Consider the following 27,356-nt stretch of genomic DNA (forward strand, 5'->3'; position numbering starts at 1 on the left):
TTTTTTTCTAGGCTACAGTTTCTATTTTCAGGAAGTTTATAATCATATGGGAAGAAAAGACAGTCACTTCAGTAATTAAATAACAATCCCCACTAAGGAAAAAAGAAGATTCTATGATGTTATTGAAATATCAATCCCATAGTAACTGCTACTGTAATTCCTAGAAGGGAAAATCACGTAAATTGGAGTGACTGGGAAAGGCGTCAGGGGGGATGCAGCATCTGTGTTTAAGGTAACAAGCAGGATTTACATAGAATGGGCCAACTGGAGTTCATTTTAAGAAGCACTAGGCAAACCTGTGTGATTGAGAGGGCTAAGGAAGGACAGGCTGAAAAGGGCAGGTGGTTTGAATGTGTGAATGCCCATGCTTCTGACTCCCCAGCTCTGCAGCTCAGCCTCGACCTCCTCAGGAGGAGCAGAGCGCCCTGCACACAGCTGCGCAGACGAAAGCACAGGCAGGGACACGGTGTGTGTGACGGAAGCTCTGGGAGAAGCAAGTCAGCCATGTACCAGGGACAGGCTGACAGCCTGAGCTCTGGAGGCCTCAGAAAACCAGAGGCTTCTAGAAAGAAGAGTTCCAGTTTGATTTCTACTGGGTGGCCTAGGGCAAAATTTAATTAATCTAACTCTGGGACCTCAATTTCTTTGAACATAGATGCAGAACTATGAACAGTATTTAAATGATTTAAATGTTCTATCTAATAATGGCCTAAGAAATATCAGTAAATTAAAAGCTGGTTTTAAAGAAAAAGTTTTATTCTCAAATATTTTGCATATGCCATAAAGTTACATCAGGTAAGGCAGACACCTGTGTTTCTCCCCTTTATATCTGTGCTCTAGTGCTAACCAGTACTAGGTGGTTGGATATGCAGCACTGGAGCCTAAGAGAAGATAGAGCTGCACGAAGTAAAAGACCAAAACGGCTGCTGGAAGTAAAAACACTGAAAAAAAATAAAGGAACCAAAACACTTGTGAAAGGGAAAGAGGGCAACAGGATCACTAACTAGAAGGTCAACCATCTCACCACACTAACTCTGAAAGGAGCTCATGAAAGCTTGAGGAAGTAACGTGTGTGCAACCACAACCTTGAACCATCAAGAAAATCTGAATTCTCTCAAACTTTGTCTTAAAAGGCAAAGAAGAATGAAATCCACTTCAGAATGACTTCCTTCAGAAGTGGGAAGTATAAAGGGACACTGAGAAAAAATGTGGCATGAGTATTTGCTTCTCTGAAATCTTTCATCTCCTTAAGACACCAAGTAGATGAGGTCTGCTGTGTGTCTCCATGTTTTCTGGATACATAAATAAATGCATGCACTAAACACATATAATTTAAATAAACTAGTATTAAAGTATATGCATTCTCAACAGAGGTGACATCACCCCCAAGAGAGTTGGAATTGGTTACTGGAAGATGAAAAAAATCTGTTTTTATATATAAAAGCACACATGTACATACAGAACATAAAACAGATAAATGGTATCTGAAGTATCAAAGTTTCATGAAAGGATAAACAGCTCTGAGAACAGGGGGTAGATAATGAAATAAATGAAATTTATTTATAACTAGTGGAAATTAGTTAGCAGACCAAGAGAGCATTTTTCCTTCCCATACCTTTACCTGGATTTCCAAAATTAAATTTATTAAGTACTATGAAAAGACTAAGCATTTATTTCAAATAAATATTCCAATTTTTTTCTAGACTTAGAAGCACTGCAAAGTAAAAGGAGAACAACAGCAAATACAAGTGAGGCTTTTGCGAATTTTAGCATGTAGAAGCTTAGGCAACACTACACGAATTCAGCAAAAATTTACAGAAAGGGAAAAAACTCACTTGATGGTGGTACAAATTCAGGATGACAGTCACAATCGTCTACTTTCAGAGCTTCATCTACCACCTACCATGAAAATAAAATTACTGAGTCTAAGCACCTAAAACATTCAGCTTTACCAAATGAATAAACCAACAAAATGTTAAGTACTGCACAATAAATGCTGAATTAATCCTACCACATCTTTCCTTATGCTCCTCTCCCAAACTGAATATAGTCTCTTTGAGATTTTCATTATTAACAACAAAAGAATTATATGGTGAATTGGCAAAGTTCCCTTAAATGCCCACCTAAGTCCAAAACACCAATTCCTGTTTTTCTCCCTCAAGCCCTGGAAAGAAATATAAATGGGAACTTGACCTTTGAGTACATTACAGGTCAGAGGAAAACTCAGACAGAGGTCATCTGGGACACTGAGCACAGAGCCGGGCTATAGGCTTAGAGATGCCTATTAGTTTCCATTATCACAAAAACATGATAATAAAATACGAGACTATCTATACTCAAAATAATTTTAATCTTGGTTTTTAACTGAGCTTACCTTTGGATTCTGATTACCACCGTTTGCCATTTCGTGGTTAGTTTTTCTGAATTTTTTTTCAGTTTCCACAAAGTTAAGTGAAGTACTAAATGCAGGTGCTGATAAACTAGGTAGGTAGGCCCTGAGCAGTAATAAAAGAAATAATAATTTTATTTCTATTGATTAGTATTTTTTAAAAGTTATCCTTCAAACAAGGAGGTTTTAGCAATTATAGCCTTTTTTCCTCGAAAGCAAAGTAATAGCTTCAAAAAGAATCTCTATCTCTGAGATTGGGTTTTTACATAAATACTGCTTTAAATTTGTAATTAAAAGTTTAAAATAGATAAAGAACAACTCAAGAAATGTATACTTGTTTCTAATATTAAAATAAATAAGTCTCTCTGTTATAAATTTAACAGCTTCAACATCCCAGGCATGTGGGTAAAGCATGTGGCTAAAATTTACTCTATTTTAACTGCCAAATAAAAAAAATATAGAATCCTGACTGCTGTCTGTTTTCTTATGAGCAGAAGAAAATGAGCTTAAGTCTATCTGCTGCCTACTTCTAACAGGAGTGTCTCAGCCTTTTTTGAAAAGTTATCAGGAGGCTGGAGGCGGATGCTTCCAGGATGAAGGTGAGGGGTGAAAGGCACAGACTGTGCCCCTGGTCTCTGCTGCCAGGACCCTCATGAACAAAACTGGTGCCACTGAGGCACAGTTATGTCCTCTTAACACGTCACGCCTCCTCCCCATGGGCTCAGGCTATGGATCTCCAGTACACATATATGCAAATAGCTCAGCAAAACAAATCACGGGTCGTCACCTAATCTTACAAACACACTTTAAAATCTCTTCTTGGGATTTTCCTGATGGTCCAGTGACCAAGACTCTGCACTTTCAATTGCAGGAGTCCTGGGTTTGATTCCTGGTCGGCAAACTAGATCCCACATGATGTAACTAAAAATTCTGCATGCCGCAACTAAGATCTGGGGCAGCCAAATAAAAAAATATTAAAATCAGTAAAATAAAACCTCCTCTTGTCCTTCCACTGCCAACTTTATTGTGGTTACTATTAAATACTAAAGCATCAGACAGCAACTCAAACTCACAGAGCAAAACCACTCCAAGTAACAGCCACTGATTTGATATTAACTCACCTGCTTTCACAGAAGGCTTTGACTGGATTACTAGCTGGTATTCGACCTATAAAAATGAACCACACACACACAATAATCAGTGGATTGGCAACACAAACTTCAAAAGATTTTCACATTTCTTTTAGGCTGACAATAAGACTATCAAATTTAGGGAACTGAAAAGTAAACCTAAGCAATTTTACACTTCCAGATGTTTTTAGTTTTAGAATGATGTTAACAAGATGCTACACAAACCTTATTTGACATCCCATTACATGTGATCATTGACTAGGTGCAGCAATGTATAAATCTCAATCAGAGATGGTACCTGTCTTCGAGGAGCTCACAATCTGAGAAACGTGTCCTGTTGGGTGACAACATCTGACAGTGAAATAGGACTGCTGGGCTCAGCTTCGTGAGACACTAGCTACTCACAGAAGAAAGAACAGGAAAGGACTCTATGCTGAGTAAGGTAATTTCAGGCACTGGAGGGAGCAAAATAACTCAGGAGAGAAAACAAGGGCAGAATGAGAACCTGGAGTTCCCAGCCTGCACACTAATTTCTGATGTACCTATGTATACACACACATTCAGCATGCTACAGAATTAGCCACAAACTTGGTACAAAAACAAACAACTCTACTGAAGGGCCCCCCCTTTTTTTTTTTTAAGGAAATAACTATAATAATGGAGGAAGAAATTTAAAACTGTTTCAAAAGGTTTTCTGTCATTCAAAATTTCAAGAACGCATATTTTTCTACAGAAGAATAAATAATCTGTTGCTATTTCAAATAAAAAATACAAATCATTTATTACCAACTGGAATATAATACTAACAGAATTCTACATGAATACAAATGAGAAATTTAAGTGAGCTGACCAAGATAACATAAAATATAAGTACAAATATTCTGAGAACTCATTTATGGTCCTCCATTAATCCAAGAAACCCACCTTCCAAAGTTTTTAAGGGAATTCGACTGTAACCAAAAGAATCTTAGGTGAAATACCTTGCAGGTCTTCTATTTGTTTTTGTAACTTTACATGCTGCTGAATTAGATCCTTGATTCCCTCAGGGTCATTTTTACAGAGTTTTTGAGCTTTTATGTTTGCTTGCAGGGCCCAGTCATATTCCCCCAGCATAGAAAGAGCAGCACAATAACGATAATGACCCTGTTCCAAAAAGATAAATTCAATTTTTTCTCAAAAATATACTTAAAGAAAATTTAAAGAAAAAATATTTTGCTTGAAAACTGGTTAGTTACTTGAAATGTTACACTAGGATCCTCTCAATAAAAAATAAATGAAAATGTTAATACCTCTCAGGAAGTAAAATTACCTAAAAGAGTTAAATGAAAAGCTATGAACAATTTTTAACAACTGACTATAGAGATCAGTGTTTTTGCTTAAGAGATTTTTGTATCCACCCCAAAGAAAAAACAATTCAACCTTTACTCTATGTAAAAGACATTATTTTGTGCCAAATAAAGTATAAGAGTAATTCATTATAAATGAGTAACTTAATTTTTTTCAAAGTATTTTTAGGCAATAATAGTCTCTAAGTCATTACATTCCCTACAATTTTTTTTAACTTTAAATTTTTTATTTTGTACTGGGGTCTAGCCGATTAACAATGTTGTGGTAGTTTCACGTGAACAGCAAAAGGACTCAGCCATACATGTACATGCACCCACATTCTCTACACTTTTGAAATCAACAGTTTTAGAGCTGGAATGAATAATCGGCTTGTGCAGTAGTCTTCCAACCCCTCTGAAGAGCATGGGCACAGATAAGGGGTGCATATATTACTCCCATCTTTCTTAATCAGCTTTTAATTATTTTATCTCTAATTCTCAGCTTTAAGAAAAGATCCAAAAGCCACTGATTTACTCTTAATTCCAATGATGAGGTTGTTTCTTTTTTTTTTTGCTACAGAATCATAGTTCTGGCTGGTCCCTTAATTTATGTGTTTTGGGAAATCTGTATCAAGCTTGAACATTTTAATTCAGAAAGTTAATATTACCAAAACTAGGGCTAACTCAGACAACCCCTCTTTTAGCTACCCCCAAACCAAATCCCTGTTTTAGGCTTGATATCTCCATTTAAGAAGTGATTTACAAGTGTGAGAGGCTAGAACTGGCCTAACGCCACGTTTATTTAGAGACAAGCCAAAGAACTTGGATCTTAGGACTCCAGGTCCAGAGCTCTTCCTCTTTTCTACACATTTTACAAAGAAAATTCTGATTCTATTAGAAAATATGAAATCAGAAATAAATGATCATTTTAAGAAAGATGAGTTTTTCACTAAAAGCAGCAAGAAACAACCAGAGGACCTATGTCTACGTAGGTTTGGTGCATATACAATCCCACTTCGGTGTACCAACCCAACCGGAGAGGTCAGAGCATTTCCTAAGCAGGCTCTTCAGGCTCAGCTCAGTGACCCCCAATTCATACTGCATTTGGTTACACTCTGCTTTTCCTCCAAAGGCAGGAAGATAAGAGACCTCACAGTTATGCTACAAGACCAAAATTCTATCCACTAAGCATAAACCAACCTCAAACTTTAAATAGCTGCATTAAAAAAAAAAATCACAGCATAGGAAATTATGGGAGATTATAAACCTCACCTACTAAATTTGTAGAAAACACTTCATTTCTTTCTCTTTTCCACCCATCTTTTACTGCGTTCTTTTCCCTAAGCTCTGTAAAACCCAGTGTACCTTCTATCAGATGAGAAGGGAGTTTATTCAGATCTCTGTGCTGAAGTTGTTTGAATGAAGCTTCAATGAAAGGTATCTCAGAAAGTTTCTTGAACCCAACTATGATAGTTTTGCTCTTCTTTGACATTATCTCATTCTCTATCACAGACACTATTCATCTACCTAGTATCTCTTCCTTCTTGTGTGCCATCACATCACTACTCTATATAGTAATGCCCACATCTCAACAGGGCCGGCAGGGAAGAAGCATAGCTGTGACCTAGGAGACTGGCCAACAGAAATGTACCATTCACAGCAACTGAACCACAGGTGGGCATATGGCTCAATCAGGATCAGTCTGAGGCACCCCACAGTTATACTATATAAATACTAACAGAGGCTCTCCTTCCACTAGAAAAGTTACTATAAACTTTCCACTAGAAACGTTAACAGAACAGTTACTAGGATACCAGGTTGGGGCTCCCACCGTTTCAAAATGAAGCCAAGAGAGCCTATTCTCTAATTACCACTTGTGATCAAGATAGTTTACAAGGATTGGATATACCCTCTTGCTTAAAAGTAAGACAAAGTCCATGAAACAAAGGTTTGCTAGACACTGGATATCAGGCAACAAAGAAAGTGATTCCTGAGAGATGAGAAACACAGAAAGCTCTCTGGTTGTTCCCACTTACTGAGGGAGAGTTTCTAAACCACAGCACCGGCAGAAGGAACCCAGGGAGAGACCACAACCTCACTGAGGACAGGAAAGCCAAGGCAGCCCAAGTTCACAGGGCAGAGGACCACAGGGGACAGAGCTGGAGAGAGGACTCCCGAGTTTTCAGAGGGTTCCCCTTGAGTCTTCAGCTGAGCATCAATTAGTACATGCACGTGCGGCAACTACCCAAGCCAGGGAAAGAACCACTTGAAAAGACTAAAAGGGAGTAACAGTCAGCACTCGCACAGGCCAGGAGTAATTCCTGTTCCCACCAACCAGAGCGGAAAATATAATTAATTCATGGGAGTATTAAGTAGAGTACTTAACAGGGTTTGGCCTCAGCTGTGGAGAAAAAATTAGCCCGAGAACAAATACCACTATAATATCACCCAACAAAGCCTAAAACAACACTCAGAAGAATCTGTTTTCCAAGTAGCTTTACTGTATTCCAAAACAAAACTCAAAAATATTCACAGAAAACAAAATATATTAGGACCAAACAAGGCAAAATTCACAATGTCTGGCATCCAATCAAAAATTACTAGGTATGCAAAGAAGGAAAATGTGATCTATAATGAAGAGAAAAATCAATCCATTGAAAACAATCCAGAAATGACACAGATCACAGGATTAGCAGACAAGGACATTAAAACAGCTATAGATAATATATTTCATACATTCAAGAAGCTAAGCAGAAAACAGAATATATTAAGTAGAGACATAAAATATATAAAAAATACTCAAACTGAAATTCTAGAGATGACTGCTACAGCATTCAGATGAAAAATAAATTAGATGGAAATAAAGGCAGATTAGACCTAACAGAAGAATTAGTGGACATGAGGACACAGCAATAAAAATCTAGGTAAAATAGTACAAAGACAGAAAAGACTGAAAATGATACAAACAGGGAAGCATCACTGAGAAACATAAAGTGTGTACAGATCTGGATCCAATCATGCCTGAACTACCATCCAACCATAACTTTTCAATTACATGAGCCAAGAACTTCCCTGTTCTACTTTTGTCAAATCTGAGTTAGGTTTTGTCACTCCCAAACGCAAAGAGTCCTAACAAACTCCTCAATATTAAAAAGTTCTTGAGGACATTTGTGAGGCTATTGGTTTGTATCCTGCATAAATATATCAAAAGACAATGCACACAGAAATACCAACAAATATTTGGTGACTATATTGTAAAAATTCTCACTCTTTAGGATACAATGATTCAGTCTCTTAAGAATCATTGATTCTTAAGAATGATTAGTTTCTTAAGCCTAAAAGTATGTACAGGACTCATAAATCAAGTATACCTCAATGAAAAATAATTTTTAAAAAATCATTTAAAAATTAAAGAATGTTCAGGACAACTGACATTGGACCAGTTTTCTCTATCTGGAAAAAAAGAAGAAAAATTGGTCCACCCTCACACAGAAATCTACAGACTACCCACCTATACAGGATTATATCCTAGAGGCACAACTCAACAGACTCAGGTTCATAAATGGACTCTTGATAAAAGAATGCACCTTGCACAGTCTACCTTGGTTTTTTAAGTTTAAAATATCCTTCAATGAGCACTCCTTTTTGGTAAAACAAAATGATAAATGACTTCAATATATAGTTAACAAATTTTTTTGAGTACTTACTAGGGAGTTGTGTTTTTTTGCCCACACAAGTAATTTTTGCAACTATCAAAAAATTCCCAATTTAAAAAAAAAAATGAGTGAACCCACATAAACAGTCAACTGATCTTTGACAAAGAAACAAAGACAATACAATGGAACAAAGACAGTCTTTTCAACAAATGATAGTGGAACTGGACATCTACATGCAAAAAACTGAATCCAGACAGAAATTAACTCAGAATAGATCACAGACCTAAAACTCCTAGAGGAGAGCATAGGGGGAAAACTAGATGACACTGGGTATGGTGATGACTTTCTAGATACACCAAAGGCATGATTCATGAAAAGAAATAATTGATAAGCTGGACTTGATTAAAATTAAAACTTACACTCTGTGAAAGAAACATCAAGAACATGAGAAGACAAGCCCCGGTCTAGGAGAAAATATTTGCAAAAAATACACCTGATAAAGGATGTTATCCAAAATATACAGAGAACTCTTAACAATAAGAAAACGATCAATTAAAAAATAAGCCAAAGACCTTAACAGACACCTCATCAAGGAAGATATACAGTGGCAAATAAGTATATGAAAAGATGCTTCTCATGTCATCAAGGAAATGCAAATTAAAATAATAAGATACCACTATGAATCTATCTTCCCTTGTAGCTCAGTTGCTAGAGAATCTGCCTGCACTGCAGGAGACCGGGGTTTGATTCCTGGGTCGGGAAGATACCCTGGAGAAAGAAATGGCAACCCACTCTAGTATTCTTGCCTGGCGAATCCCATGGACAGAGGAGCCTGGCAGGCTACAGTCCATGGGGTCACAAGGGTCGGACACGACTTAGTGACTAAACCACCCACCACCACATGAATCTACCAGAAAAGCCAAAATTCAGGACACTGACAACACTAAATGCTGGGAGGATGTGGAGCAACAAGAACTCTCATTCACTGATGGTGGAAGTGCAAAATGGTTGAATGTGCAACACAGCTACATTGGAAGAAGGTTTGGCAACTGTTAAGTTTTTTAGTTTAAAAAACAAAACATATTCTTATCATATGATCCAGCAATTGCACTCCTTGGTATTTACCCAAAGGAGCTGAAAATGTATGTCACACAAAAACCTGCATATATATGTTTATAGCAGCTTTATTCATAACCGTCAAACCTTGGAAACAATCAAGATGTTCTTCAGTAGGTGAATAAACTGTAAGATATTCCGACAATGTAGTATTTTCAGTGCTAAAAAGAAATATCTATCAAGTCATGAAAAGACATAGAGGAAACTTAAATACATATCACTAAGTGAAAGAAGCCAGTCTGAGAAGCCTATACCTTGTATGATTCCAACTATATGACATTCTGGAAAAAGTAAACCTATGGGAACAGTAAGAAGATCAATGGTTGCTAGGAATTTGGGAGGAAGGATGGATAGGCAGATCAGAGGATTTCAGGGCAGTGAAAATACTCTATGAACCACAATGGTGAAACACAGGTCACTATGCACTTGTTCAAACCCACAGAAGTCCACTTAGGGAGTGAACCCTAAGACCAACTATGGACTTTTGTTGATTATGACATGTTCATGTAGGTTCATCAGTTTTCACAGATGTGTATCTCTGCTGTGGGATGCCGATAATGGGGGAGACTATGCAAGTGTGGCGCAGGGAATCTACAAGAAATCTCTGTACCGTCTTCTTAATTTTGCTGTGAACCTAAAACTGCTCTAAAAAATAGCCTTTAAAAAAAAAAAGAATGTTTTGTTTGATAAGTTAAACCAGGAATAAACATTCTACATAAAGTCTTCAATGTAATTAAGAAAGTTTTGAATTTAAGACATGTGAAAGATAACATACATATACAGCATGTATCTAATGGAAGTTTTGCAAGAATAAACTGGAGAGGAGGCAACATTCAAATGGTTAAGGGTAAAAATATTCCAGAAATGCTGAAAGACATGAATCCTCAGATTTTAGAAACCAAGCTATCCCAAGTATGATAAATTTAAAGAAAATCCCTCCCAGACACATTGCAATAAAACTGGCAAACATTAAAGACAGTGAGAATATCTTCAAACGCCTAGGAAAAGCAAAGATTACTTACAAAGAAAAATAGTAGACTTGTCAACAGAGGCCAAAAAAAAGTCAAAAGAACACAGACTTAAACATCTGCAATGCTACTTTTTTTTTTTTTTTAAGAAAGTTTTGGTACACTTTTTCTAAGTTGATAATAGACTGAACTAGCAAGTTATCTCTGGAAAATCAGTATCATGGTCTAGGTTTCAGTGTTATGAACACTAGCACCCATTCATTCTGTAAGTATATTTACACAGCACCTGCCAAATGCCAAGTTCAGTGATCAGCAAAGATTATGCTTCAGCTACAACAGCAACTCATAACAAAAATGGCAACAAAGAGATCACCTTCAAACAGAAGCCTATCCAATGCTAGATTCTCAGTTCATTTTTGTCTCTTACTTGCAATGTTACCTCACAGAAAGTCACTTTACCCTTCTGGGACTTAATTTCTTCATCTAGAAAATAAGGCATTTAAGAAGTGACTCCAATATCTGGATGCAGAAGTTCACCTGGAGAATTTTATAATCCCCAGACTTGGATACACTCCTAAGCCATCTGAATCATAATTTGGAGGCTCTAAAATTCTATGATTCTATTCATTCTGGTTTAAAAACAAATATGTAAACACTGTTTTTTAAATCTATAATTTATGGTAGCCAATAACTCATTTCAACTCATTCATTCATTAAATATTTACTGAGTGCCTGCTATGTGCTGGGAAGCTTATCAGGCAGGTGATTCAGAAATGAACCAAATAATAAAACCCATCCTTAGGGAGCTCACATTATACTAAAGCACACACAAATAAGAACACAACTTATACAATATACATACGTGCAATCAGGTTAAATGCTAAGAGGTAAAAAGATAAAGCAGAGAAAAATAAGCAAATGTCTAGGAAGGAGCAGGTTTGGCATTTTAGCAAGGTGCTCAGGGAAGGTCACTGAGGAGAGAATTTTCAGTGAAGAAGGAAGGGAAGTAAGGGTGATTGCTCAGGTGCTGGGAAAGGCATTCTGGCTTGAGGCAAAGGGAAGAGCAAGTGCACTGGGAGTGGACCTGGTACGTGTGAAGACAGTGAGGAGGCCCGGGGCTGACAGGGTGGACAAGGGAGAGGCAAGCAGGAGTGAGGTCGGAGAGATGATGGGTGGTTAAAGGCAGACAGGGGGCTGATCAGATGGATCGTAGTAATAACTTTGATCAAATGAAAATTCCACACTCATCCACTGCTTTATTAATGCATACTCAGGTATTTGCAGTTCTGTGTCATAAAAACCACACTGCAGTGACCAAGCTTGCACATCTCACCATATACACATAGGCAAGAATGTCTGTGGAGTACACGCCCTTGGAATCAGTTACAACACAGGCACATCATAGAGCTCTCCAAGTTGGCTGTGACCAATTCACACCAAACAGGCTTACTGAGAGCTCCTATTAGCAAACATGCTACCAATACTCAGGACTATCGTTCTCTAACTTTCACCAATTTGAAGAACCCAAACAATATCATTATTTTTTCCACTTGTGGGTATACATGTGGGTCTGTTTGGAGGTTCTTTATTAAGCTTTCTTGGTTTCTATTTCTTTACAATTTTAACTACCAGGAAACAGAATAGTTTTTTTCCTATCACCCATTCAGGTTTCCTCACCTCTGAAATGCTTATTTCGTGGGCCCATTTTCTACTGAGTTTATTTTTGTTCTTTGCATATTCTGAATGTAATTCCTATCAAGTTATTTCTGTTCTATATATGAGAGACTATCTCCTCCCAGACTGTAATTTCATTTATGGCGTCCCAACATACAGAAAATTTTAAGCTTGAGATAATTATCAGAGTTTTTTCCTTCTCTGACCTGTGCATGTATCTTAAGAAACCCTTTCCCACCTCAAGATTACAGAGCTAGTCTCCAGCACTCCTTCTGAGTCTTAAGCCTCATTTTCCACAGTCAGGTTCTTAATCCTTCCACAATGTGCAGATGCTGACACCTCAGCCACTCAGGTATGCTCACGACCCCACTCAGGTGTGTTCACGACCCCTAGGGGCAGCCTGTCCCCGATAGACATGCTTGGCCCTTACCGCTGGACAGCAGGTCCTCTCTGATCATGGAACTGAAGGTTCCCCTGCCATGCTCCTGAGTTCCATGTAATTTCATCCAACACTTTTTACATAGGGATTTATATCCTGTAAACAGACTTTTCACTATGTTGTACAGCACTGTTTAGCCAAGTAAAGCATGAAAGAAACCTACCTTTGTCCAATTGTTCTTTAGAATGGTAGCTCTCTTTCCATCACCAAGTGCATTTCTAAAGGAAAAGGAAATAAAATACTCAAATTTTTCAAAGGGTATTATATAGTGTGTATCTATTTGTATTTCAGATTTCCATATACAATCTAGTTTTTAATTTTTTTAATCTATGTAATATATGTCCATTATAGGAAATTTGGAAAATACAGAAAAGTAAAACAAAGGGAAAAAGTCACCCAGAGTCACAATCACAATTACCCAAGAATAGCTACTTTCAATATTTCTGGAGTATTTCCTGCACACAACTATCTACATCTCACCTATCCCTAACTTCTTATTATTTGTATGAAGTTTTTTTGGTACTATGTGGTACTGTCAGCAAGACTTCTGATCTTGGAGAATAAACGTCCCAGATGTTTCACACAACACACTGGCTAAGCTATAATGGACAGAGCATAAGTTGGGACATGAGATTAAGTCCAGCGCCATCACTAACTCTCACTGGGGCGGATAGGACGTAATTAACCTCTTTAGGGTCACTTTATCATCTGTAAGATGAGGCTAACAATTTTGGTTTTTCCTGTTTTCAGATACTATGCTAAAGCACAGTACGCTGTAAACTGTCGAGGACTAAGGTCTAACACCCGGTCTCTCATAGTTTCCTTACAGTCAATGGCCTCGTCTGCCCACCTCAGCCACCCACCACCACCTTCCCAGGGAACTTTACCACTGCTCAAAACTGTTCAGAGCCCCAAATCACTAATTCAGGCATCCCACTCTTTCCCCTGATAGCACAGCTCCTTCCATCCTACTTATTCAACTATTCCTACTAGGTTCTCAGGGTGCTCACCTCACTGACTTACCAATTTTCTCTTTTTTTAAAACTTCCTTATTGATCTATCTTAAGATTTGCTGGTTCCTCATTTCATATTCCCATGCATACGACTTCTTCATACTTCTTTGTCCCTATGTTTACATCTTGCTCTGTGGCAAGACCCAATGCGGGATGAGCCCTGCTTCCTGCTTTCCCCAAGACCACACGTAGGGAGCAGAGTACTACCAGAGAAAAATCACGGCAGAGCACAGCAGGAGCCCTACTCACTCAGGATTCCAACCCAAAGGGGCCTTCAACACTGCTAACCAGCATTCTAGATCAAACCACCCTCTAATTTTGTTAAATGGCCATTTCAAATCTTATGTCCTTTCCAGGACTTCCCTGGTGGTTCAATGGTTAAAACTCTGCACTTCCAATGCAGGGGGGCATGGGTTTAATCCCTGGTCAGAGACCTAAGACCCTGAATGCCTCGCAGAGTGGTCAAAAAAAAAAATCTTATGTCCTTTCCTTCCAACTCCCCTTTCAGCGGATGAGCTTTGCTCCTATATCAATGATTAAACTGGAACTGGACATATCAAAGAAAACTCTCTCACTCTAGCCTTTACTTCTCTCCTTTACAATAAAAGTGTCTTCCTCCTCCTGTGGCTGATTCTTCCACTTGCGCCATGTAACTACCCATCCTTACGGTATCAATCATCCCTTCCCTCTCCTGTAAAATCACACATTCCATTTCAGGAATCTACCCCATCAGTATGTTTTATTGTGGTAAAATACACATCATAATTTACCCCATGAATCATTTCAAATGTAAAATTCAGTGGTATGAAGCACATTCACGTTGTCATACAACTTCCTACTGACTTTTAATCTGCTCAGATCTCTCATCTTTTAAAAAGCAAGTAAAAAATAAATAAATGGCTTAAACCCTAAGCAAACATTGTTGGTAATCTACCCAGCAGCTAACCTCCTCCTCTGACTGATAGACACTTGTTGTGAGGGTCCACCTCTAAGACTTGAGAGAATTCCTAGTAAATTTAAGCCAATCATCGCAAACCCACTCTCCACTGAGTGGTTTAGGGGTACACAGTTTAGGTGTGACCCAGAACTGAGGGGACCGCTCACTCTTAAAAACAGATTACAAAAACAACCAAAAAACAAAAAAAAAGATTACAAAGAACAAGACTAGGTTAACTTATTCTACCAAACAGCAATACCTACTAAAAGACCATATATACATTTTTTTTTAAAGACAAAATTCAAAAGCTATCTAAAGATAGACGGCCTGACAAACAGAAGAGGATACAGAAATCAGAAACAGATCTTGATATAGTCACCCGATCTGTATGACAAAGCTAACACTGCAGTGCATGGAGAAAACATACTCTTAAAAGACGGGGCTGGGTCGGCTGAGGGGGTCTCTTCCATATCCCTGCAGGTAGTGCAGAGCCTGCTATGCAGAGATGCTTACGCATTCTTTACACATTCAAACACTGAGTGGACGAATAAGTGAACAAATGTGTCTTCCATATACACGTCGGAGGCAGAGCTGAGGCAGCAGCACAAAGAAGTTGCAGGGTCGGGGGGGCGGTGGGGGAGGCCTGCAAGCAAATGGAGAAGCCAGAAAGTCCTTCTCCTCCTCTATCATCCACCCACCCACTTACTTCTTGAGCACCTGCTACATATGGGCATATGGGCGCTGTGTTATGGACGCAGTGTGGACAAGCTGGACACAGCTCTGCCCTCTTGGGGCTAATATTCCAGTGGGAGACAGATAATACGGAAATAAAAAACAAGTGATTTCCAAGCCATGTGAAAGCTACTGAGATGAAGACAGTGAATTATCAGGAAAAAGGATCAGGGCAGGCTTCAAGGAGGAGGTGGTATTTGTGCTGAAACTCTAATAAAGGGAGGGAGGGAGCCCTGTGATGCCAGGAAAGAGCGTCCCAGGTAGAGAGGACAGAGAGTGCACAGGTCTGGGGGGCAGAGCGGTGGGGATGAGAACGGACATCCCGGAGGTAGAGAGAGGAGGGGGCAGCGACAGCAAGGGTTCCTGAGTTGGGGGCCTGAGGGCCCGTGAGGGTTGGAGGTGAGGGCAGAGGCGGTCTCCAGCACAGGAAAGAGAAACCAAGGGGCTGTCTCAGCAGAGCCGTTCTGGAAGCCTCAGGGCAGAGGTGAAGCTGGGGGAGAGGACTAGACCTGGGGAAGGCTCCAAAATAGGAGCCTAGGAAGCATGGAGGGGCAGGGCTGAGGGGGGTTTAGCTGTGCCGGGAGGCAGTCTGAGCTGCAGGGAAGGCCAGGCTCTAGGTGACCTCAAGAGGAGCAGGACTAGGGAGCAGCGAGAAGCCGACTGAGCCCCACTCAGAGGCTCCACAAGCAGCCAAGGGTGGGTGCAGTGAGGTGCCCTCCTCTGGCCATGTCCCTCAGAGGCAGCGGGAGCCCCTCTCTCTTGCCCTGGGAATAGCAGCCCCACCAAGGCTGGCCCTGGAGTTGGGGAGGGGGATGATCCTGGGCCCAAAAACAAAGGAAAAAAGACTAATAGGGCTGGGTCAACTAGACATTCACATGAACCCTGACCCCTACCTCATACAAAAAATCACTTCCAGATGGATCATGGCATATCTCATGCATGTGTGCTCAGTTGAGTCCGACTCTTTGCCACCCCATGGACTGCAGCCCACCAGGCTCCTCTGTCCACGGATTCTCCAGGCAAGAATACTGTAGTGGGTTGCCATGCCCTTCTCCAGGGGATCTTTCCAACCAAGGGATCAAACCCATGTCTCTTATGTCTCCTGCACTGGCAGGCGGGTTCTGTACCACTAGCCCCACCTGGGGCTCACCAGATGGATAGATTTAAATACCAATAATCAGTCAAGCTTTTAGAAAACAAAAGAATATTTTGCAGAGTAGGCAAAGATTATAATTAGAACACAAAAAGTGCTTACCATAAAGGAAAAAATTTGATAAATTGCAGTACGTTAAAATTACTACTTGCATTCATGGAAAGAAAGCAAAAAAGGCAAGCCACAGAGCATGAGAAGGCATTTGTAATATGTATATTTTGACCAATGACTCCTATCCAGAATATTTTTTAAAAACCTACTCAAAAGAAGGAAAAAAAAGACTCAAACAGGCACTTCACAGAAGAGGATATCTGAATGGTCAATAAGCATACAAAAAAAAATGTTCAACTTAAACCTCCTAAATTAACTTAAGAAAATGCAAATTAAAATCACAGCATCATTATCACTACACACTCAGCAAAATGTCTAAATGAAATGACACAAAATAATAAGTGTTAGTGAGGACGTGGAACTGAAACTCTCATGTGCTGCTGGCAGGAGTGTAAAATGATGCAACCACGGTGCAAATTATGTGCATAGCTGAGCATAAGCACACCCACCTGTCCCAGCAATGCCACTCCTTTTATTACATACTTAACAGAAATGAAGACATGTTCACAATGACACTACCTGTAAAAGTACTAGAAACCCCCAAATGCCCATCAACAATAGAATGGATAAAATGTGGTATATTCATGCAATAGATGAACATTTTACAACTACATGCAACAACATGGATCTCAAACACAATGCTGAAAACCAGACATAAAGAGCACGTATCACATGACTCTGTTTATATTGCACAAAGCAGGCAAAACTAACCTACAGTGTCAGAAGTCAGGACAGGAGTTATCCTGGGGGAGAAAGTGGGCAGTGACTGAGTGGGGAACAAGGGTGACTTCCAGGGTACTGGGGTTGTGATCTGGATGCTGGGTATGGTTATTTGCGTCTGGAAAATTCAACCTGCACACTTATGAACTGTACATTTCTCAATACATGTATTAAGATTTTTCTTTTAAAGAGTACAAGAGTCATCCTTTGCGGGAGGCTGTCATGTCCAGTGTGGTATCTGAATTACAGAAGCCCTCCAGCCATCCTGAAGGGGTAGGCAGTCTGAGGTCCAAGTCACACGGTGGGGCTGGGAAAAAAACCCCACCTACGTCTTTGATGATGTTGTCATCACTAAATACACAACGGTAGAACCACCTTCTGGAACTCTTAATTCTTTAACCATTTAAACCAGCTGAATAAGAGATCTCTATTTTTGAAGCCAAAATCACCTGAATACAATAGCAAACCTCTTCTGTCCTCTCTGCCTGAGTGCCTTCACCATCTGCCTGTGCTGGCTGCCTCCATCTCCTCATCCTCACTTCTCAGCCCACTCAGGCCTGGCATCTGCGCCAAGCTTCCCGCTGACGCCTCTCTCTAGGGAACTTCAAGGTATCCATAGAACTAAACGCAAGTTCCAAAGGGCTTCCAGCAACAGGCAATGCTGGCCACTCTCACTGGCTTCCAGGATCCTACATTGACTCTCCTCCTAGCTTTCGGGCGAACCTCGTAGGTGTCTCCTGTGCAGCTTTACCCTTTTCTAACCGGCTACTTCCTCTGTCCAGCAAAGTTCAGTCCGAGCTCCCCTTCTGATGTCAGCCCACACTCACTCTAGACCAGTGGGTCTCAACCCTGGCTGCACATTAGTACTACCTGGGGGGGGCTTCTAAAAAAGCCCAATGCCCGATTAAATGAGAACTTGGAGGGGTGAGTGGGGTGCATTTCTTCAAATTTCCGGTGATTTCAATGTGCAGTAATAGTTCTGGACTTAGGAGGGGAAGGAAATGTTATTAATTGACTCTCTCAAACCACAACATGTAAGTATGTAAGAACTTTGAATGCCACAAAAGAGTTATCATCTTTCCCCCTTACTGCAAATCGTCACTTTCAGGGCCTGCCCAGATCACAAAGAAATAACAGTTTTACTCCCCAAGCTTCTCGATCTCACAATGAAGCAACAAAAGCAGGATTCAGATGGAATGGTCAGTTACTGTCAAATATGCAGTGACTATTAATCACACATACATTTTAAATCAAAGTTAGTTCTGGAAGTAAAATTACATATGCTCTTTCATCCAAGTAAAATAAATTCTTATCAGGAATTTATCCTATATATCTATGTATATTTGCATCAGAGTGTGAAACATAAAAGGATATTACATAGTTTCATCTAACTTCTTAAACTGGAAATAAGCTATGTTCTAATACAAACTAATGCATAATAAGACACTATGCAGCCATGAATAAAAACTGGGGTAGATGTCAATATTCACCCATATGCAACAACTCCAACATTTAAATATTAGAAGAAGATGTACAACAGGGTATATGACATGCTCTTATCCATGTTAAAACAAAAGACACATACGTTATACTGAACCAAACGAAAATGCCTTATTGTGACTTACAAAAATGGCAACTTCATCTGGTTCAAAGTAGTAAGTGTTCACAGAGGCATAAAATATTACAGAAATGCATAAGGATGTGACGAATGGGATTAGGGCAGGGGTCTCAGGTGGGCAAGAGTTTTCAGTTTATCTTTTTGTACTCTTTAACTTTTTATGATGTGTATTTGTTACTTTTTAAAAAGGGGGTGCACCTCAAAGAAGATTGATTAAGTAACTCCTTCCTTCAAAAGCAAATTCAGCATTTTTTTTAAAAGCAAAATAGAGACCATACAAGTAAGAGAACACAGTGAGGAACAATTCATCAACCAATACACACACCAAAAATGCCCCACATACACTAAGATTTTTGAAAATTCTCACAAAAACATAAAATTTACTTGATTTACACCTCAGACCTCAATTCAGAAACACACACACACACAATCATTTAAAATCTAGCTGCCTGCTACTATTCACAAGTTGGGAGCTAATACCCATAAAAGGGTATACCATATAAGGGTAGTTAAATACCAAAGGGTCAGAGTAAATACCAAGTTTTAAATTCTACACTCTTCCTAAGTAAATTTAAAATATCCAAGACTAAGCTTTCCCCTTTTCCAATTAAATTTCCTATTACACAGTTTATCCCATCCCACCAAAGAATTCAAATTTCCACACGAGTCCCACTGAGAATGAATTAAACAGTAACCCTAATCATCTACTTTGTATAACTATTGCAACCACAGAGGTTATAGATGTCTGATTGCTTTTTCTAGATTCTGCTCTAATCTGAAAATTTCAAATTACCTCAATTAAAAGCATCACTCTAAGATGCCCTCGACCTCTCAAATTCTATTTAAAAAGTGGACTTATAGAAGACCAGAAGATAAAGGACATCTCATCCTAGCCAGGCACTCTGGGATACACTGCACACGTGCTCAGCGTGAAGGACTGGCAGGAACGAGCTTGAGCCCACCCTCCCCTCCCTCACCCCAGCCCCGTTCTGTGGGTTTCCTGGAGTCGCACACCTCCAGAGAACGCTAAGGGTTCTGACTGGCTCTTGGCCTCACCTACATCCACCCAAAGGTGGTCAGATTTACAAACTGACTACTTGGCATTAAAACCTCCACCACCACGCTGACCATTTCTGAATGAAACATATTCCCCACAAATACCTCACCTCGGGCTCCCAGCCTTAAAATATTTTTATTTCTTCCAAGATTATTTTTCACTTACTTTATCCTAATACTTGGTGTTTCTTTTCATCTTATGCACACTATTACACTCTGTATCAGATATACATAAAAGTACAGAGAATAACATTAACATAATCAATACCCGTGTACCAGCTTAGCAAGACCTTAACATTTTGCCATATTTACTTCAGATCTTTTTGCCAGGTTTGTTACAGGTGACACCCATTGTGAACCATCTTTCCCAGCTCCAATCCCTTTTCCTCCCTCCCTCCCCAGAGATAGCCACTCCATTGGTATTTTAACATGCCCATGCACTTCAAAAACACTGTTACTACATACTATGTACTAATTATGTGTATGCATATCATTGCACATTTCAAAACATCATATAAATGGCATCATACCGTACAAATCATTCTGCAACTTGCTTTTTCACTCAACATTGCATTCATTTTAAGTGCTGCACAGAATTCCATTGTATGAATATACCATAATTCATTTTATCCATTCCCCTACAGATGGACTTTTAGGTTGCTTCCATTTCTTTACTCTTAACCACAACGCTCTAGTGAAGGCTTGCACACATCTTCTCAGGTAGCCCAGAAGTGGGCAGGAGAATACACGTCTTCACCTTGCCACACGGCTCTCCACAGTGACTGCACGGATTTATACATTTCTCCCGCCGAGTATGAAAGTTTCCTTTGTTCCACGTCCTCTCAAACACTTGGTGTTATGAGGTTTTAAAATGTTTGCCAATCTGATGGGTACGAAAGAGAGACTTACAGTTTTTAATCTGCATGTCCTGTAAGGATAATCATGTTTATTGACTATTTAGACCATTATTTTAATTTTTTTCAACTTTCACATTGTTGTTTGAACCTATCATCACCTGTGCATGGTGATTCATCGTAGAGACTGTGCATCCACCTGGGTTCACACCCACCCAGTGAGTGACTGAGGACACTGCCTGACCGCCTGGGCCTTGGGTTCCTCGTCTAGAAAGACACAGCAGCGCCCATCTCACAGGGCTGGGAGGGTTTTATGAGTTAACACAGGAAAAGCACTCAGAACAGTGCCAGGGAGGCTGCTGGATGCTTCACCCTCAGCTGCTTGCCCAGATTCCCATGACAGATCCACCAGCCCTCAGAGACGAGGGCTTCAACACCTCTCAATCCTGGTAACTCAGCTAAACGGCATGGGTCCTCCTGGGTCAAGGGCACATCTGAATCACTGGCAGTGTGTTCTTTTCTGAAGTCATATCATCTACTCACTTGATAAGGAGTTACGTGCATTGCAGATTCAGGAAACTTTATCCCTCCATTACTGAGCAAGTCATGTAAACAGTGAACAAGGTGGGAAACACCAGTAAAACCAGGGTGGCATCATGCTTCTGACATTAAACAAGCATCCAGCACATCCTGGTGATTGCCTAACAAGAAAATGCTGCTGACCTGCCTCTACAGGAAACTGCTATGGTGTTGACCCACAAAGCTAGACCGTCAGCTGGGAGGTACAAGGATGGATGCACAACCCTACTCTTGACTTTGACCTCACCAGGCTACGTGGCTTCTGTATTTTCGCTTTGATGCACCTCCTTCAGAGCAGTTTTAGCAGGCTCCTGCTTGAGTGTCTAGCATTCAACACTCATAAAAGAAGGCAGAAACCCCTCATTTGCCTCTCAGCTCCAAGGGATCCCCTGTGCAGAGGGGATGACCTTCAACCCACTCAAAAGTTTCACACAGGTGCCTCAATTTTCACAAGAGGCTAGCCAAGCTGCCAACCTGTTCACCTTGAGAGCACACAGAATGGCCTTCAAACAGCACAGGATATCTGCAAGTCTGGACCTAGCCAGAGGCAGTAATCTAAAGACATGTGCAGCCCATTTCTTGCCAGAACCAGTTGAGGACAGTGGTACTGATGGAAGACTGTGTCAAGCCCATCCATTCCTCTAGACTAGATAGCCTCGGTTATCCACGGCTTAAGCCACCTAAAAGCTGCATAACGTTTATACAGCAGTATTCTCCGAGGTGGTGATTTTTTATTTTCTTCTTTTTAAACTCTTGTATTTTCCAAATTTTCTACCATGAGAAAGTGTTCTGTTTATAATAAAAGAAAAACATAAATGTTATTTTTGAAAACTGTATACTTGGAATACACCATACTCCCCACTCCCACCTCCCACACTCCAACATTAAGTACTCTCCCTGAAAAACAACTGGTAGCAGACTCTCTGCTCTTATAAGAACACTTAATTTGAAAAACTATTGATGAAAACCAAAACTGCACTCTCAGGGTGTGCTTATTTTGCTCTCAACAGGAATGCTGCTGAGATTGTTCTCTACCCCACCACTCAGTTCATATTACTTGTAAGCCACATAAGAAATTTCTTCCAGAACTAAACATCAGGAAAACAGTTTCACCTGAGAAACTGGTGTCCTCTTTCTTCATGGATAGTGAGAATTCTAAAACTTGCCAGGTATTCTCTTTTTATTTTGGACAACAGAAAGGCAAGATACAAATAGGAATTATAACTAATAACTAAGCAGGACCTTACGCCTACGCAACTTTATTCTGAGGATCCCAGCCTCTAACGTGGTTTTTCATAGCTTGTTTCTAGTATTTTTCTACTGAGTGGATGTAGTCCTGAAGCAATCCTGTAACACACAGTTAAATGTAACAGTCTACAGTGCTCAATATTCATGCTTAGTCCTAAAAACTGTAAGCTGAGAGACAATAAAATCATGGGGGCACTGTCAATAATCTTTCTCAACTAATACAAGCTCAGTTCAACATGAGGAACTAAGAATTAATTACAATTTTACTCCCATAGTTAAATCATTAAACTTTTCTTCCCCTTACAAAGGACATTTACTTAGTTTTATTCATACTAATACAGAGGAAACAAACACAGCAAGAATTCTTCCAGAACTATACAGATTAGCTAAGAGCAAAAGAAGGTAATATATTATAGATGTTATAAACATAGATTATGAACCATCAGGTAAGAGCTGTGTTTGAATCTTGGCATCACTACATCACAGCTTGAACAAAAATGGAGCAGGGTAGAACAAAATTCACAATTACTAATGGGATGAGTTTATCCACACGTAAAATATAGAAAATAACATTATCCACCTATTAAATACACCAACTCGCTCAGTTGTGTCTGACTCTCTGCAACCCTATGGACTGTAGCCTGCCAGGCTCCTCTATCCATAGGATTTCCCAGGTGAAAATACTGGAGTGGGTTGCCATTTCCCCCTCCAGGGGATCTTCCCAGCCCAGGGATCGAACCTACATCTCCTGCAGTGGCAGGCAGATTCTTTACCACTGAGCTACCTGGGAAGCCCTATTAAATGTGCTGTTGAGAATTAAATAACCTACATGAAGTGCTTAAAATAATGCAAAGCATATGCTATCCTCTCTATTAAAAAAAATCACTGTTTCTGTCATTGCTGTTATTATATATAAAGCCTACAGAGCTCTCTTTTAACCATTTAACTATTTCTGCCAAAGAACTACTGAAGGATTTTCTTGCATAACTGCAAATAGAAACATTTCTCAAAGATAGGTATTTAGCATAACAGCTGAGTGATTAGGCACTCTAAGCAACTTACCTGAATTGTCCAGTACGAAGAAAACAAAGAGCTCGGTTACTGTAAAGCAGGTGATTTTCAGGCCTTTAAAGAAAATAGTGTTTCATCAGTAAAGAACATTGCATTTAAAACAAAAACATAACACAGAAATCCTAAGGCAAGAAAAAAATTTCAAAACCTTCATATCTGTTTGGCAGAGCAGAAATGAATACAGGATTTGGAGTCCTAACTGGCTAAATCCTGGTTCCTTCACTTTCTGAGGTGCTTGTTCAAATCAACTCAACTTCTCTGTATTCAAAATGAAGACTAAAAGTTCTACTTTTTCTGTTGCACTCATGGGGCTGCTGAGAGGATCAAATGAGACATTAAAAAGCTAGCAAACTACAAGCATGTTGTTACTGCAGAGAACAGAACACTTTTATGTAAGTCAGAACTGTACCACCTTGACAAAGGACATCTGTAAACTGCAACAGTAATTTACATAGCATGACTTCAAGCTTTGTCCAACGTGGTTTTATCTTACTCCACCTATCTTATCTCCACCTCTCCCTAGAACAGACAGGCAAACTTTCAGATGTGGTTTGCTACCTGGATTCACTCATTCCCTGTGGAGATGGGGACATCTGGAAAGAGAGCAGCTGTCTACAGCACACCCTCCTAAGGCAGCTACAGCATTAGATGGCCCAGCAAAGATGTCGGTAAGAATCAAGTGAGGCACACGTGTAAGAATGCTACAAAATTCTAGCAGCTGGGCAAATAGAAGATGAGGTAGAATACATGTATTCTCTCAACAATTCCAACTCTTATCCTTCAGAAGTTCCCTCACAGAAAGCACAAATCCCTGAATGGGTGACATCTAGTAACTAATTAGTTAACTAATTAGTAAAGAATTGGTAACTAATTCTTTCTTATCAGTCAATAATTTGGAAGGAATTAGAAGAAAGGAAAATGAGTCCAAGAAAACACAGATGACTCTGTACTGGAAAGCCTGGGAACAAATGGGCAGGAGAGAAAATTCACAATTTCGCCTAACGGGCTTAAGTTCTATAACTTAAGTTCATTTATTCAGTTCATCTCATGTTTCCTACACCTACGGGTGAGAAAACATTCTGCATAGCAAACTGAAGATACTCTCCAGTTCCTCATCTTGTGTTTCTTTCATACTGACTAGCATTCTAACGTGATCTGCCACATAGAAAGCGTCTCAGTACTCCATTTTGCTCTTACCTACATTCAATGGCTCTGGTGTAATAGATAATAGCTATATCATATCTTTCTTTGGAAAACTCTTCATTTCCTTTCATTTTCATTAGTTCTCCTTGCTGAGAAATCAAAGTAAAAGAAGATTCATCAGTTACATTCAAAAAGAATCAGGAACCCAAAAACCTAGGGAAAATGGTTCTGGGTTTTTATCTTAGATATCAAAAATAATCTGGGGGATTAGTTATGTAGAAAATAAGAATTCAATACCCAATATTTTGGCATACACATTTAAAGAAGCCTGTCTCTAATGACTCAGGGCTAACTTTGTTAAAAAGAATATTAAAAAGTAAACAAAACATTATGAATAATATGAACAATTAATCCCCTGTGTACCATATTTGGCAGGTCCACTTTTAAATATACATTATGCCTGCATAGCAGGAAAAAAAAATAGATTCAAGGCAGAATTTTAATTTTAGGCTAGAAAATGTGATACTATTCAATAAACTTGGGTGCTTAAAAAATATATACATCAATAATATATAGGAAATGTTGATTAGACTAATTGCCCCTCAAAAAATGAGGTGACAAAGTTAGCAAAGATGAAATAAAAACAAAACACAGGGAAAAAAAGGCAGGAAATCAAATATGCTATAACAAAAACTTGAACTCAAACATTCATATTTTCAAAATAAACAAACTGACTATTATTTACTGGATTATGTCAATGACTTTAGCTAGAGAGTTAAATAGAAAAGTAATTTCCTAAATCCTTTTCTAAAAATTTAGTTGTTAAAATCTTATTTCCTATGAGTAAATTGTATATCATATGAATTACAAGTCAATAAAGCTGATCCGAAAGAAAATCATACTCTCTCAATTAATTAAAAGCCTTTTAAATTTTTTAAAATCAAGCTTCAATTTTCAATTAACTCTTTTAAAATCTTTAATATAAAATTCTGGGATTTCTCTGGTTGTCCAGAGGTTGGGAATCCGCCTCGCAATGCAGGGAACACTGGTTAGTTCCTGGTCTGGGAAGATGCCGTGTGCCTAGGGGCAACCAAGCCCGTGTGCCACAACGGCTGAGCCTGCGCTCCAGAGCCTGTGAACCACAACTACCGAAGTCCACCTGCTGCCAACCACTGAAGCCTGCACACCCTCTGTGTGCTTTAGACAGGCACTGAAGCCTGTGGTTTGCAATAAGAAGCCCGCTCGCCACAACCATAAAAAGCCCACGCAGCAACCAGTGCAGCCTAAATTATAAATTAAAATTTTAAAAATTAAAAAATTCTTATCAAGATGTCTTCCTCTTCCAAAAACAATTCCAATCAAAATTTATTTAAAACTTCTCTCAAATATGTTACCAAATTCTACAGTAGTTCTTATATTCAGATGTGCTGTGTGCTTAGTCGCTCAGTCATGTCCAACTCTTTGCAACCCTGTGGACTGTAGCCTGCCAGGCTCCTCTGTCCATGGGATTCTCCAGGCAAGCATACTGGAATGGGTTGTCTGCCCTCCTCCAGGGGATCTTCCCAACCCAGGGATCGAACCCAGGTCTCTCACATTGCAGGCGGATTCTTTACCATCTGAGCCAACACTGAACTTTCCCCTGAATATTAATAAAAGTTCTAACAAGCAAATCTCAAAATATACTTACAAATAAATATTTATTCTCACCTCTAGACACTCCGCACAACTTTGAGTTTTAAATTCTTCAAGCAAACTGCAGTTTTCTGTTACAACTTTAGTTATGTGATACTTGTCTAAATGTTATTTTTAGGAGAGAGTGAGAAAAAATTTATTAAAAAAGATTGGTATTGTTAATGTTTTCACTCTTAGGCTAGATAGGTGAGTCTGTGAAGTTAAACAACTGATAAAATGTTTCAGAAAACATTAGATTCATGGCTTGCCATGAATCGGTCTTATTTCTAGCTTATTATTACTCTAGTTCTAACTGTAGTTAACAGTGCTCTGTAGTAACACATTCCAATCAGGCCTCATAATTACTCAAGTCAATTTAATAACACTGAGCTACAGTTTACCCAGCACAAAGTTCAACTAAAATTTCTGAAAACAAAAACCTGGGAAACTACTTTCTAAAATATATTTAGTATAAAAAATAATTTTAAATGTCTTATTTCAACATTATAACTCTCAAGTCAAAATCAGACTTTTGAAATGTTCTCATAAAAATGTAATAAACTAATTCAAATGCAGCAGGTAATAACCAAAATTTATGTTAAAAGTTTACGAGACCTCATTTTCTATATTTTAAGCTGTTCTATAAAAGATTTTGTTAATAAGTGGTAGATAATAATTTTATTGCAACAGAACTGTAGTTATGCCTCCAGCCAAACATATTCATTTCCAAGGCAAAAGTAGTACCTAAAATTT

General features: G+C 39.2%; 1 protein-coding gene across 9 annotated transcripts in view; it reads right to left on the minus strand.

Annotated features, from left to right (window-relative positions):
- TTC3 (tetratricopeptide repeat domain 3) overlaps positions 1 to 27,356 on the minus strand; it is a 124,708-nt gene that overhangs the window by 77,298 nt on the left and 20,054 nt on the right. For 6 of the 9 annotated variants that reach the window (XM_061167333.1, XM_061167332.1, XM_061167334.1 and 3 more), the window contains 9 exons: positions 26,640 to 26,725; positions 24,987 to 25,081; positions 23,781 to 23,843; positions 12,861 to 12,915; positions 4,500 to 4,662; positions 3,818 to 3,853; positions 3,511 to 3,556; positions 2,375 to 2,495; positions 1,836 to 1,899 (listed from right to left, as the gene is read on the minus strand). In XM_061167333.1, coding sequence (XP_061023316.1) covers positions 1,836 to 1,899; positions 2,375 to 2,495; positions 3,511 to 3,556; positions 3,818 to 3,853; positions 4,500 to 4,662; positions 12,861 to 12,915; positions 23,781 to 23,843; positions 24,987 to 25,081; positions 26,640 to 26,725 — 729 coding nt within the window. The other 3 variants (XM_061167329.1, XM_061167338.1, XM_061167337.1) reach the window with 3 other exon arrangements.

Source organism: Dama dama, chromosome 19, assembly GCF_033118175.1.
Source record: "Dama dama isolate Ldn47 chromosome 19, ASM3311817v1, whole genome shotgun sequence".
Taxonomy (NCBI): Eukaryota; Metazoa; Chordata; class Mammalia; order Artiodactyla; family Cervidae; genus Dama; species Dama dama.